The following is a 13506-nucleotide window of genomic DNA, read 5'->3' on the forward strand; positions in this document are numbered from 1 at the left end:
TTTTATAGGAAAGTCTTGTTTTTTAAATGCAATGACATTAAAAATGATGCTTAGTTCCTAAGATATATAAAACACAATTTTTTTTAGAAAACCAAAAAATCAGAATGAAAATAAGGTAATCATTATAATAAGAGTTAAAGTTAAAATAAAGATTTCAATTATCATGTCATCTTGATGCCTAATGGCAAAACAAAAAAGCTTCATGTTAATATAACAATAAATTCCCAATGGTCATTATTTGCTTTGAATTTATAATGAACTCCTTTTCTGTCCCCAGTTTTTTGAAGGCTCTTAATATTTAAAGGGAAGTTTCCTATGTACATATATAGAGCTCAGGCTATGAAATACTGTACTATTAATTTTTCTACAGATGGATGAGGCTGATAGTATAAAAAAGGAAATGTGGGGCATCTAAAAATTGCAAGTCTGTGTAAAAAAATGTACCTCAATTTAGCCAAATGGAATTTTTGGTACATGACGTAATAAAATAGAACCCTACCTTCAAATTCTGTAGACTGAGAATCTCATATATGTTCTGTCACCATTGAAGAAGCAAAATCAGCACACAATTATGTTAGCTATAAGAGTTAAATCTGCAGATGTCAGAGGTAACAGTCATCTCTTAATTCTTTGAATTCTTCCTATAATATTATTTAGTAATAGAGTATATTTCAAAAGGAAAGTAGGGAGAAATGAGGCAGGATTCTAACAACTAGAATTGCTTAAAATGACATTTCATTTATTTGCTGATATGATTCTGGGAAATATATTTTTAAATTACTTCTTACTTTATCTTTCTTTAGAGATATTTTGTTTCTTCAACCAGCACACTGAGGATTAGTGCTACAGATCTTACCAAACTGCCTTATGAAAAGCCTTGGCTTCCAGAGAAGTCACACCTTGCAACCCCAAATTGGTTCTGCATGATTCATTGTGAAGCGGGCATGAGCATTCTTCCTGAAATAAGACTGTATACCTTTGAGAACATTCATTTAACCTTGTGAGCTCACTTCTATAGAAACAATTAATTTTATTCGTTGGCTGCCAGTGGGAAAATCAGTTTAATTTAAGGAATTAATTAAGTCAGGCTGACAGAAGTCAATATATCAACTTTTTAAAAATCAAAATTTATTTAACGCAATGTCTTACGTATATCTAATGGCTTTTCTGAGCTTCAAAAAGCGTTCATCTAAGCACTTTTAAGGCTGCCTCATTTTTCAGTTTTGTTTTAGTAGAGATTCTGATGTTCATCTAACCGAAAGTGTTTCTGACAAAACAGCAGACTCCCTTTCATCAAGGTCATAATTTGAAACGTTATACAATAATGGAATTTAAATTATGTATGGGAAGAAAAGTAGAAGACTGAAACAAGGTATTAGAAATCCCTATTTGGGTCTTTAGATTCAGAAAAATATAATCATAGGCCAACACCGTTGCAACAGAGATGAAGGACATTAGCAGTTACTTGAATGTAACCTCTCCCAACATTTCCAAAGGCCTGCAGTGTGGTTGCTGTGACTCTAGGGCTCTGATACTTAGACTTCTGGGTAATCACAGAATGAAAGTAATCTACCATAACTTAATTTTCTGAGAAGGTGAACCCTTAACTACAAGGTGCAGAAAGGAAGTCTTCAAATGCTCACTTGCCGTGGCTACAGTATTCAAATACCAAAATCATTTAGATAAATATAACCTGGGAGGAAAAACAATAGGTAAGTTGGCAAAGCAGCAGTAATCCCTACTTTCAGCTAACCAATGTAATTTTGCTTCCTTCTAAAGAGGTTCTTTGACAAAAAGCATAGCCTAGTGGAAGACCTCCTCAAGATTTATCCAGTATGTTAACAAGGCTTACTACTTCTGGAATCCTGAGTGACAACACATGATCTGTATGACATGTGAACATAGAGCACATGGACAACCAAAAAATTCTAAGTTCAATCTCTTTTCCTACCATATTTACAGAAAAATTTAAAGCTTGAATTTCACTGACACTGTTTCAACTATTTCATCCCGTAAACTGAGGAAAGGTACTGGCGAACGGTCAAAACAGCAAAAACATGAAGTAGAGGGGTATGCAGATAGGGAACGTCAACCAAACTTAGTCTTTGAGTAACTGAAATGTACTTCATTAGTTCTTTTCAAGAGAAAATTTCTTCGAAGTCCACATTCTTTACATGCCTTTAACCTGTGCCAAGCTCACAAAATCAGGATTCTTTTCGGTTTAAGATTTATTGGCGGCACCAAATAGGATAACGTCTATTTTTAAAATTTAATGTTATCAACAATCTTTTAAATTAATATAATATAAAATCTCAGGACAAGCAGAAAGATAGCTGAACTTCACTTTAGACTTACGGTAACATCGAAGCAATTTTAAGAACGTGAATAAGACGAAGTGAAGCTAAATATTGCAAAGGGAATTTTAAAAAATCAGATGTGTTAAGAAATTTTGAAGAGAAAGGAACTAATCTCACAAAACTTGAGAAGGAAATACATTCTGATTAATCAAAAGCCTGGATGAATCCTGAGACATACATTCATCCTCTGAGGGCTACAGTGAGTACAGTCCAGGAGCTGCTGCACAATAAGGACATATAAGAACCTAAGTTAAAAAGTTAAAATCAGGAGTATTTATATTTAATTTAAACTTGGTAGAGGAAATCTTCAAATGTAATTTTTAAAGTAGAATTTCTTCTTGCCTTCCTTCTTTGGTTTTTAACCATAAAAATTTATTTAGGAAAACTAAAATTATTTAAAGAGGCATCCAGTTCTAGAATAATTTGGCACATTTATATGTGAAAAAAATCAGAAACCAATTGATAGATCTATAATACACACACATATATATAAACATTTTATTTTAATAATACTCTTTATCACTTCAATTTACATCATTCCATTATGAAAATGTTTAATTGAAGACAGGATATTTCTTCAAAACTCTAAATAAGCAGAGCTTTATCAATTAAACTTACAGCAATACAGTCTTTAGAAGTACATAATTCTTCATTTTACAATACTACTTCTCCTTTAAAAATTTGTCATGGTTTGTCACAGATTTAAAGTAGAAGGCACCTAATGCTATGAAAGGATAATACAGTATATGTAGTGTAAGTGAACCAGATCTTTTCTCAAATATCGATTCTTTCTAAAGTCCTACCAAATTTTGTGAATATATTTGCTGCATAAATTAAACATTTTTCGTGTTGTTAATTTGTAATATTCTACAAAACTCAAAAATATAATCCGTACCTATTATAGGCAGCTTATTTTAGCATTTTACCTGTAAGAAACACCAGTCTATATACTTAAAATGACTTCTTGAAAACATTTTCATAATATAGTCCAGCATTTAACAAATAATATGTGAAAATAAAGTCTCCAGAACATTAAAATTTTATCCCTTGATTAGTTCAAATTATTTCATCAGCTGAATTCCTTGAGATGTGTAAGGCAGGTTGGTCCTTTAGATGGACTGTAGACTGAAACTTCCTATAACTGTAGTGATATGTACACAGCTACATAGCAAAGTACTTCATAATGAAAATGAAGAAAACAGACAAGAGGAAAATATGTTTTAGAGTTCCAAAGAACTGAAACTGTTATTTTTCAGACTAGGCACTGAAACATTTTTCTACAAAAACTTGGCAGAGATTGTCTCTTCACCGTATATTGTTCCATTATCAAGCTAAAAATAAAAACAAACACAGGATCATCATTAGATTACAACTGTCATAGCTTTAATTTCTATAGTTTATATTTTAAAAAGAAAATTATCTTACCATTGAAATATATATCAAACACAGCCTATATACTTAATAGCTGGAAACCAGAACTTGAGGTGAGTTCTAAGAACTCATGAAAGTGAGTTCTACAGCAATGTCAAAGGCTGACATCCAATACTACCTTAAGATCACATAATAACAGTTTTATTCACGGTACATTCCACCATTACCCCTGTCAAGACAAAGACTGCTGCCCAACCTGCCCTACTTTATTCTACTCTATTGTAGTCCATCTTCTTCAGTCTTCACTATCTCCTCTTTATCCAGCTCTCACTTCCAAAAATATCTGGGTGAGGGTGGGTATGAGTGTGAGTATGGGAATAATGCACAGCATACTAGGGAGGGAAAATGCATAAATTATGGCATTAAAAAGCTTTAAAGAATAACTATTTGCATTTTTTTAATTTTAAAAATTAAAACAATTTTAAAAGAGCAAAATATACATACTTAGTTCTACTCTGTCTCCAAAACCTCAGTAAAAAGATAATAAAGGGATTTTTTTTTTTAAATATAAACCACATGGACATAGAGAAGAACAGAGATAAGAAAAGAGCAGCCAACTCTTAGCTAGCAATGAAGAAATACAACCAGATGCCTCTGTAAGGAGGGGTGAAGAAACAACCAAAAATAGGCAGGTTGGTACAAAGTTTATAGAAAAAGCAGTTAGACACTCAGATGCCCGCCCCTCACATTTCACAGCTGGTCAAGTGCCTCTTCTCTATCCCAGGAGAAGATCTGAGGTTTATTCTCCAAAAAGGGTAGTAACAGAGGGTCTCTGGACTGGGGAAATGCCAGGCACAATCCTACATGGCTCAGGTAAAAGTAACATTTATATAGGCATAACAATGTAAACACTGATTACACATCTTTCAAAATCACAGGATAAATATCCTGGGATGATGAGGAGGTAGGAATGATACAGGGCTGGAAGGCAGGCAAGTGCAGTGGGAGCAGAGGAGGGGGAAACTGAAAGTAACCTGTCCTCACGTGCCATAGTGGGAAAACCAACTGAAGAGGCCTGAAACTGAGAAATCAAGAAATAGAAGTATAAGCAAGGTACCTAGATGGAGAGGAAAATATGAAACAAATCAATGAAGAGTTTAAAGGGACTCCTCAGGGTGGGAAAAGAATGAAAGCAGGATAGGCAGTGCAGGGCAGGGGACAGCTGCATTGTATAATAAGAACTGTAGAACTTTAACTCTTCAAACTATGTGCATATATAACCATCCTAAGAGGAAAAACTAGAACAAAAAAAGACCAATCAAAGAAAAACATAAAACCAAGACAAATAGCCTTGGGTTAGAGGTGAATTTACCATGAAGATAAACTTAAGCTTCATGGCCAGTGTGAGTGCAAGGAGTTGACAGGAGTTGTTCAATGTTCTAGGTGAAGAGGGGAAGCCCAGGTGTAATCAAGAAACATTTCAATATAAATTGTCTAAAGTTATCTCAGAAGAAAGGGACCAGAATTTCCAGAATTTCAGTAATTTATTGTGATCTCTCGCTCTAAATAAATAATTGCTTTCCTACCTACCAAAGATATATAGTGGATATATTTCAAGGACTCATTAAGAGAAACATAAACTATCACATACTCTTTCTGTCATGTAACAAATATACAAGATACTATTTCTTAAAATTAAAAAAAAATGTGGAAACGTTCTCGAAACATTGTTAAGTGAAAAGCATAGTCAGAGAATCAGGATATATACTGTGCCAGTTGTGGTAAACACACACACATACATGGAGAAGAGACTGGATATACACTGAAGTATTACATTTTTTCTTAATTTTATACTCAGAAAACAATATTTTTCTAAAGTCTATCAAGTAAAATGATGACCATTAGCATGAATATAAGTAATAGTTAAAACTAGGAATCACAGGCTTCCCTGGTGGCGCAGTGGTTGAGAGTCCGTCTGCCGATGCAGGGGACGCGGGTTCATGCCCCGGTCCGGAAGATCCCACATGCCGCGGAGCGGCTGGGCCCATGAGCCGTGGCCGCTGGGCCTGTGCGTACGGAACCTGTGCTCCGCGACGGGAGAGGCCACAGCAGTGAGAGGCCCGCGTACCGCAAAAAAAACACAAAAAAACTTGGAATCATTTGTGATTATTTTGTGGTGTATAGAAGTAGCAAATCACAATGTTTTGTACCTGGATCTAACAGTGTTGTAGTTCAAGTATAATTTAATTTTAAAAAATAGATTAAAAATTTTTAATTGCCTTATTTTAGGACCATCTTGTCAATTTCCACAAGAAAGTCTCGTTAGAATATTGACTGGGATTGCACTCAATCTATAGATCAGTTTAGGGATAACTGGCTTTTTAATAGTACATCTTAATGGGTTGAGTCATTCAACCCATGAACACATTATTATATCTCTCCATTTACTCATATCTCTAATTTTTCTCTGAAATATTTTTTAGTTTTCCATCTACAAGTCTTGTACAATGTTTGTTAAATGTACTTGTAAGTATTTTTAAAAGTTCATTGTTTATGGAATTTTTCTGAATTTCATTTAATTATTGTTCATTGCTACATATAGAAATAATAGGAAGATTTTTTTATATTGACACTGTATACGTGATCCTGCTAAACTCAATTATTCTAGTAACTTTTTTTTGCTAATTCCTTAGAATTTCTAAATATAATCATGCAACTGAATACAATTTTACTTCTTCCTTTTCAAAAAACAAACAAACAAACAAAACTTGGGAATCACTTAATTTGACTCAGGTACTATATTGTATGTGTTTTAAACTTACCAAGTATTTAATTCTTCTAACAACTTTGTGAGGGAGGTTCTACTGCAACCCCATTTTACAGATAAGAAAGCTGAGGCACAGTGAGGTTAAGAACCTTGCATAAAGTCACAGAACTAGTACATAGAGAAGCTGGAATTAGAACCCAGGAAGTTTGACTCCAGAAATGGACTCCCTTAGCCTCTAAGCTGTATTGCCTCTCAAACAACTAATAATGGAAAATCGATTCTGTATTTGAGCAATACAAGAATAAGAACCTTATTCAATACTACTGTGAGCTAACATACAAACCTGGACTACAGCTAACTAGCTCCATCCTCCTGAGAAACATCGTGCATAGGAATGAGACTCTCACACTGTTCGCTGTCTTCTGGAACCCTTAAAAAAAGACAATAGTTAGGAAAGCTTTAGACCTAAGAAACCCTTAAAAATGATCTACTCCACTGGCTGAGGCTTGAGGTCAGACCTAAGACAAGGTCAAGATTCCCCAACAAATTGTCCCAAATTCTTTTTAGAGTAGAATGTAAAAAGGTTTCTCTCTCTTAAAAAGAAAGAAATTGAAAAAAAAATGGAGGCAATGTTATCATATTTTATTACGAATTTTTTTCAAACAAACCAATGTTTTCTACATTTAAATTTGTTTTAGCAAAGCAGTAAGCACTTTGGTTGTACCTGTGAATCAAAACATTTTTTTTTTTTTAAATAGCAGTTGGGAAGAAAGTTATCTTATCACCTGAAGGGTCTGAACAAATTCTTTTATCTGGCACTGTACATATAAAATTATAATCTTTGAAAAATTCTTCATAGAATCTCTAAAAAGCTAGGCCAGCATGATATGATTCCTAATTTACTTAGTAAACAATATTTTTTAAAAATCTGTATTAGAACTTAACCTACCTCTGAATTCGATGTTTTCTGCATATAAAGGCAAAAATTCTTCTGATTCCCACCATCACAGGATCCCAATTATTATAATGGCACAGGAGAGTTACAATAACAAATGAAAAAAATACAGGGATAGCGCCTGCAAAAAATAACCAAGAAAACTGCACCTAAAAATAAGAGATAGAAAAAAACCAAAACACCCACAATTACCATTAAGACAATTTTCCCTTTAACATAAGTTTTCCACTTATGATAACTTGCAGGAATAAAGTAAAACACCAAGAAAATAATACTAATCTTTGACAACATTTTAAGTATGTTATTATTAAATATAAGAATTCAGGACTTCAACATATTAACCACTTGCTTAAATTACCAACAAAAATACTTCTTGCTTGGAAAATAGCCTAAAGGAAAGCATGCTTTTCACTAATAAGTACAGCCATAGTACATCAGAAACAGAATTATGAAATTTTAAGCATTTGCCTTACACATCACATTGCCCATTTTTTCTTTACTGATTACTGCCTGTTCTCAAGTTAATTCTTCCCCTTTAGTTCCTGAAGTCATTTTTAAAAACTCCCATTTTTGAAAAACTAGGTTATGCTATTGCTATGATATGTTGTGTTATGTTATGGTTCTTAAGACAGTACTAAAAACAGATGAAACTCAAGTAAAACTTTTGCAAACATTTTATTGATGAAATATAACTTGATTACCTAGTAACAAATGAAACAGAAATTTTCAAAAGGAAATCATAACTAAGTAAAATAAAGATTACAAAGAGAAATACTTTCAGGGGTGAGGAGCCCTCAGATCACCAAGCCTGACCCTCCAATCCATCATTTTATCAGGGTCGTCAAGAAAAGTAAAAATGAGACACCATAAAGTTACCAAAACAAACAAACAAAATCATTCTTTCCTTTACCATCTAGATTCAACTAAGGATCAAAAACAATTGCTAAAAAGAGCCTGCACTGATTAACTATTGAGACTCAGCTGCAACACACTGGTGGTTTGCTTTCAAAATAATGACAAAATCAGTAACTCCTATCTTTAAAATAGGGAAGAAAAACTGCCTGCCCCCTCTAAGCATTAAAAACATGAGGCTGAGAATCAAAGGCAAGACTCCCTCTTGTGGAAAACATATACTATTCCATTTCATACCACCCATTAGTCAGAGTAAAGGGGTTTTGTGAGAATAATGGTTTCTTTCATGAGGGACTCATAATGCATAACACAAGAAAAACCACTGACAACTTTTAACATGCACGTTCTGCTTGTATGGTACACACACACAGGCTGAGTCAGGATAAGAACACCGAGCAGTAAGTACTAAAAAGCCTTCACACTGTTATCAAAGTATTGGTATAACATATTCTTAGAATATTTGCCAGAATATTTAATAATCTAGAAAAACCATGATGAACTTAAATGACCGAAGAAAGGAAAAAGTATAAAGAACTTCTGACTAATGAGAGTTAAAAATGCAGATATAGTTGATAGAATGATTTCATGAATATTCAACTAAAAACGCTCTTTTAGAACTGAAAAAAGCAAACTTTATAAAGGTAAGTAAAGCTCTAGATGACTTTTAAAGACAAAGTTCACTTTTAACAATGCAGTTATTTATATGTTGCTGAATAATAATAAAAAAACTTTTAATTTGATTTCCAACAAGCTATGAAGACAATTTTTTTTAAATGAAGACATTTATTAACAATGAAAACTGCCTAAGTAAACAAAAAGAGTCTAACTCCTAAATATATCTGAATATAAACCTGAAAACGATCAGGGATGCTCCCTATTATACCAAATACCAATAGGTTAAAAAAATATAAATTTTAAGCTCAATAAATAAAGTTGATAAATGCTAAAATTTCAGAAACTATATACAAATATGCTTGGATATTAGAACAAAAAAAAAAACAAACCAGGAAAGTAGGTTTCTCCTACCATGTTTCTATTACAGGTCTGGGGCATACCCTGCTACTTTTACCAGAAGGTATCTTCCTGCCCTCAATTCCCACCAAAGGCCCAGCCTACTCATTTAACTGATTCCCTAATCTTGATGCAAAGACAATCAAGAAATGACTGTTGGTATGTTTTTCTAATCTATTATATAGACACACATTTTTCCCTTGTGTTTTGCCTTCATCTTAAAATATTTGAACAAATGACATAATCATTTAATCAAATTAAATCCGCTGTTACAGTTCTTTTTAAAAAATTCAAAAGTAAAATTAACCTTCAAGTTTTATTTTTCAAATCTGCAAAAAAGCCGATGTTTTCAAAATATCAGTATGGTAAAGTTCATTTACACAGCAATCTACCAAAATCCTCTAATAAGCAGCACTTCCCTAGTTTCACTAGAATAATTTTGGTTGATATTCAAGATTATGACCCTGAGATATGGAAAGACCTGGATATTATTTAAATCTATAAAAGGATTTAATAATGTATGACTTTAGTGTTACATATATTTTATAATATTCACATTTTTTGAAAATGCATGGTATATGTAAGATAAGTAATTCTCAATTACAAAGATTTCCATTCTTAACCATGACAGATAAATTAGAATTTACTGAAACATAAAACAAAATTAAATAGCACAGAATTGTTTCTTTAAATAAAGAGGATACATATCACTGAGAGTATTTTGCCTTTATCCTAAAAACTGCATGAAGATCTAAAGAAAGATAAAAATCTGATTTTAACTTCTACACATTATAAGCCTTTGGGCTTTCAAGTATTTCTTCTTCAAATTATATTAAACCAAACCTCACACACACATCATTTTGTTACTTAATATTGGCATTGAAAGCTTACAAATATTGAACTGAGTGATAAAAGGCTATACATCTTTTAGTGTGAGCCAGTGGCACATCTTTTTCTCCCTAGTACCCCTAGAAGCACTAAAGAAACTTCTCCCTTTGGGCTGCTGGGAGGGACCCTCCACCCCAATTCTCTTTTCTGCAATGTTATCACGGCCAGCATTTATCAAAAGAACCCTCACATTCAGACCAGGACTTCACAGACGAGGGAAGGAGCACCCGCCCTGGTGAGTCCAGACAAAAATGAACAATCACTGAGAAACGACGTATTCCTGTGCCGCTCATATCTATGAGAGTATTAACATAGTGTTAAGAAACCTTTGGAGTCTATTTTAGAAATCAAAACACTACTATTTATATGATTAAACTATATCCCCTATGCCATACCACTGACTCACCAAAGAACATCTGGAACATAATCAGCTCCAAAACTGGAGAACTATATATAAAGACACTGCCCTTAATTTAGAAATTAAGGAAAAATATTGAAAGGCTAAAAAATGCAACACATTACCCATTTCTTTGGTACTTTTTATATCTCTTTGTAGTAAAACAGCTTGGAAGAGAAGGCATCAAGTATTATTCATGGTCATCTTTATAATTTAGTCACATTCCTTACCTTTCATTAGCTCTGTTTAAATAATACACTTAAAATATCTAATAAATAGTTTGCCTTACCTTTTGCATACACATGTCAGCTATTATGGACAGAGGTATTGTAAGGCTTAGTGCAAGTGTGCCTATCAGTGATGAGGTAAGAAAGCAGCCCCTAAAAAGAAAAAAAGAAAATATACATTTCCATATCAAAAGAACCAAAGAAAATCAATGATCAAAAACTATCTATCTTACAACATAGGCAAGAGAGATCAGGAGAAAAAATAAAAGCTCAGGATGGACTAAGACATAATAAAAAATAAAGTTAATAAGATCATTCTTACAGTTTATCTTCAAATATTAAAAATCCAATATATAAGTGTACAAATTTCAAAAGAGTTTACGCTATTTTCTAGATCTGCTTACAAACGTTATTCAACTTTTGATGTATAGCTTATATTTTATTAACATTTTTAATAAAACTGTCAAAAGAGTTGTTATAGTTTTGTGATAATGATACTTAGCTAACAAAGGAAACAGCTATATTAAAATTTCAGGACAATACCTCATAACACAGACTTTAACAAAGTGATAAGCCAACAGGTGGGTCTGTCATTAACGCAAAAATATCTCACCCTCATTAAAAACTAAAGTAGTCTTTAGATGTGTGCTGCTCTTTTGATTTGGCTTAATATCGGAAAAAAAGAACTTGAGTATTTTTCAGGGATACTTCCTTGTTGTTTTTCATTTTTCTAGCAATTGTCCTAACCAAAACCTAAGCTCTTCATTTTTTTTTTTTTTTTTTGGTGGTACGCGGGCCTCCCACTGTTGTGGCCTCTCCCGTTGCGGAGCACAGGCTCCGGACGCGCAGGCTCAGCGGCCATGGCTCACGGGCCCAGCCGCTTCGTGGCATGTGGGATCTTCCCGGACCGGGGCACGAACCCGTGTCCCCTGCATCAGCAGGTGGACTCTCAACCACTGCGCCACCAGGGAAGCCCTAAGCTCTTCATTTTATTTTCACCTTGAACTATCAATGTTGGAATCAAATGTTGACATACCAATTGCATATAATTTTATATAGCTGAAGGAAAAAAATGAAGGAAAGCATTATATTGAATAAATATTTGGGTATATAAGAAGAAAATGAATTATAGGCCAAGATAAAACCATAATGTATATAATTAGGACTACAGACCCATGGAAATTATAGGCAAGTAAATTCTAGCTCAGTATATGTTAGGATTAACAATGCTGTCCTACAATAAAAGAGGCTATCTCTTGATAAAGTGTCACTTGAAGTATTCACCAGAGGCTGGACAATTAGTTCTTATTGATGTGGTAAAGAAAACTCAAGCGCTAGTCCACTATTCATGAGCTGATCTGTGAAAAGAGGGTTCAGGGATCAAATATCATTTTTTTAAAATTAAAAAATTTTTTAATTAATTAATTAATTAATTTATTGGCCACACTGCAAGACTTGCAGGCGGGATCTTAGTTCCAGGACCAGGAATCAAACCGGGGCCCCCACAGTGAAAGCGCTGAGTCCTAACCACTGGACCACCAGGGAACTCTCTTGTTTTTTTTTTTTTTAATGCAGTATATGTTCTTAGAGATTTACAATGCAAAGTAGAATCACACTGAGTCCGAGATGAAGTATTAAAAACCCTGTTTGACTTATACCAGCTTTTCCCAATTTAGCTGATGGCTGAATACATCTGATTTATTTTTTTAATTAATTAATTTACTTATTTATTTTTTGGCCGAGGCACACAGCACGCAGGATCTGAGTTCCCTAACCAGGGATCAAACCTGTGCCCCCTGCAGTGGAAGCGCAGAGTCCTAACCACCAGACCACCAGGGAATTCCCCATTTGATCTATTATTCATTCAACATGCTCCAGGAAATGCTAAGACAGAGGACTAGGTGGATAATCTCACATCTATACTATCAGTACAATATATGGAGTTAACAGTGCACTTAAAAAATTTCTTTTCCAATAAACAATGAGTGACAAGTACACATCTTTAATTTCCAAAAAATTCACAACTTCACTTCTGAATCTTTAGTATACTACTCAGCACCTGATTATATATGCTGAAGTTTGTTGTCTATTTATAGTTAAACATACAATAATCTTGCCTTCCTCGAAAGAAATCATCATACACGCAAAGATTATGACTTGTGATTTAACTATTTTTAATGATCTAAAAAGGTATAAAATACATAGATATGCTCCCTATAATTGATTTGAATTACCAACAACACCTAGAATTGAAGGGATATGAAGTTTGTTTCATTACTGACTAACTTACTGCTTTTGAGTCGTAACCATAAGTACTCTTAAATGCTTGAGTGTAGAAGTATATCTGAAAAATAAACCTTTTTGAGGTCCTGAAAAATCCACCCCAGGTAAGGATAAACATAGCTTTGATCATAATATATGATCTTGAGTGTCCAGTTTAGTCAACAATAAACACTCATATACACAGTTGGGAATATACATTGTGTTCCTTCTGTAGAGAATAACTTTGCAATTCTCTCAAAATCAAAAGTCTACACGTTTGGGGCTTCCCTGGTGGCACAGTGGTTGAGAGTCCGCCTGCCGATGCAGGGGACATGGGGTCGTGCCCTGGGCCGGGAGGA

At 33.8% G+C, this 13506-nt stretch overlaps 1 protein-coding gene across 1 annotated transcript in view; it reads right to left on the minus strand.

The window, feature by feature from the left end:
- Positions 1-1118: 1118 nt before the first annotated feature.
- Positions 1119-13506, minus strand: part of SLC35F5 (solute carrier family 35 member F5) — a 52480-nt gene continuing 40092 nt past the window's right edge. Inside the window, exons 14-17 of the mRNA XM_007465893.1 lie at positions 10948-11038; positions 7445-7599; positions 6839-6925; positions 1119-3688 (exon numbers count right to left, since the gene is read on the minus strand). Of these exons, the coding sequence (XP_007465955.1) occupies positions 6850-6925; positions 7445-7599; positions 10948-11038 (322 nt within the window). The 3' untranslated portion in view covers positions 1119-3688; positions 6839-6849. The remainder of the gene's footprint in view (positions 3689-6838; positions 6926-7444; positions 7600-10947; positions 11039-13506) is intronic.

Source organism: Lipotes vexillifer, unplaced genomic scaffold (genome assembly GCF_000442215.2).
Source record: "Lipotes vexillifer unplaced genomic scaffold, Lipotes_vexillifer_v1.1 scaffold535, whole genome shotgun sequence".
NCBI lineage: Eukaryota > Metazoa > Chordata > Mammalia > Artiodactyla > Lipotidae > Lipotes > Lipotes vexillifer.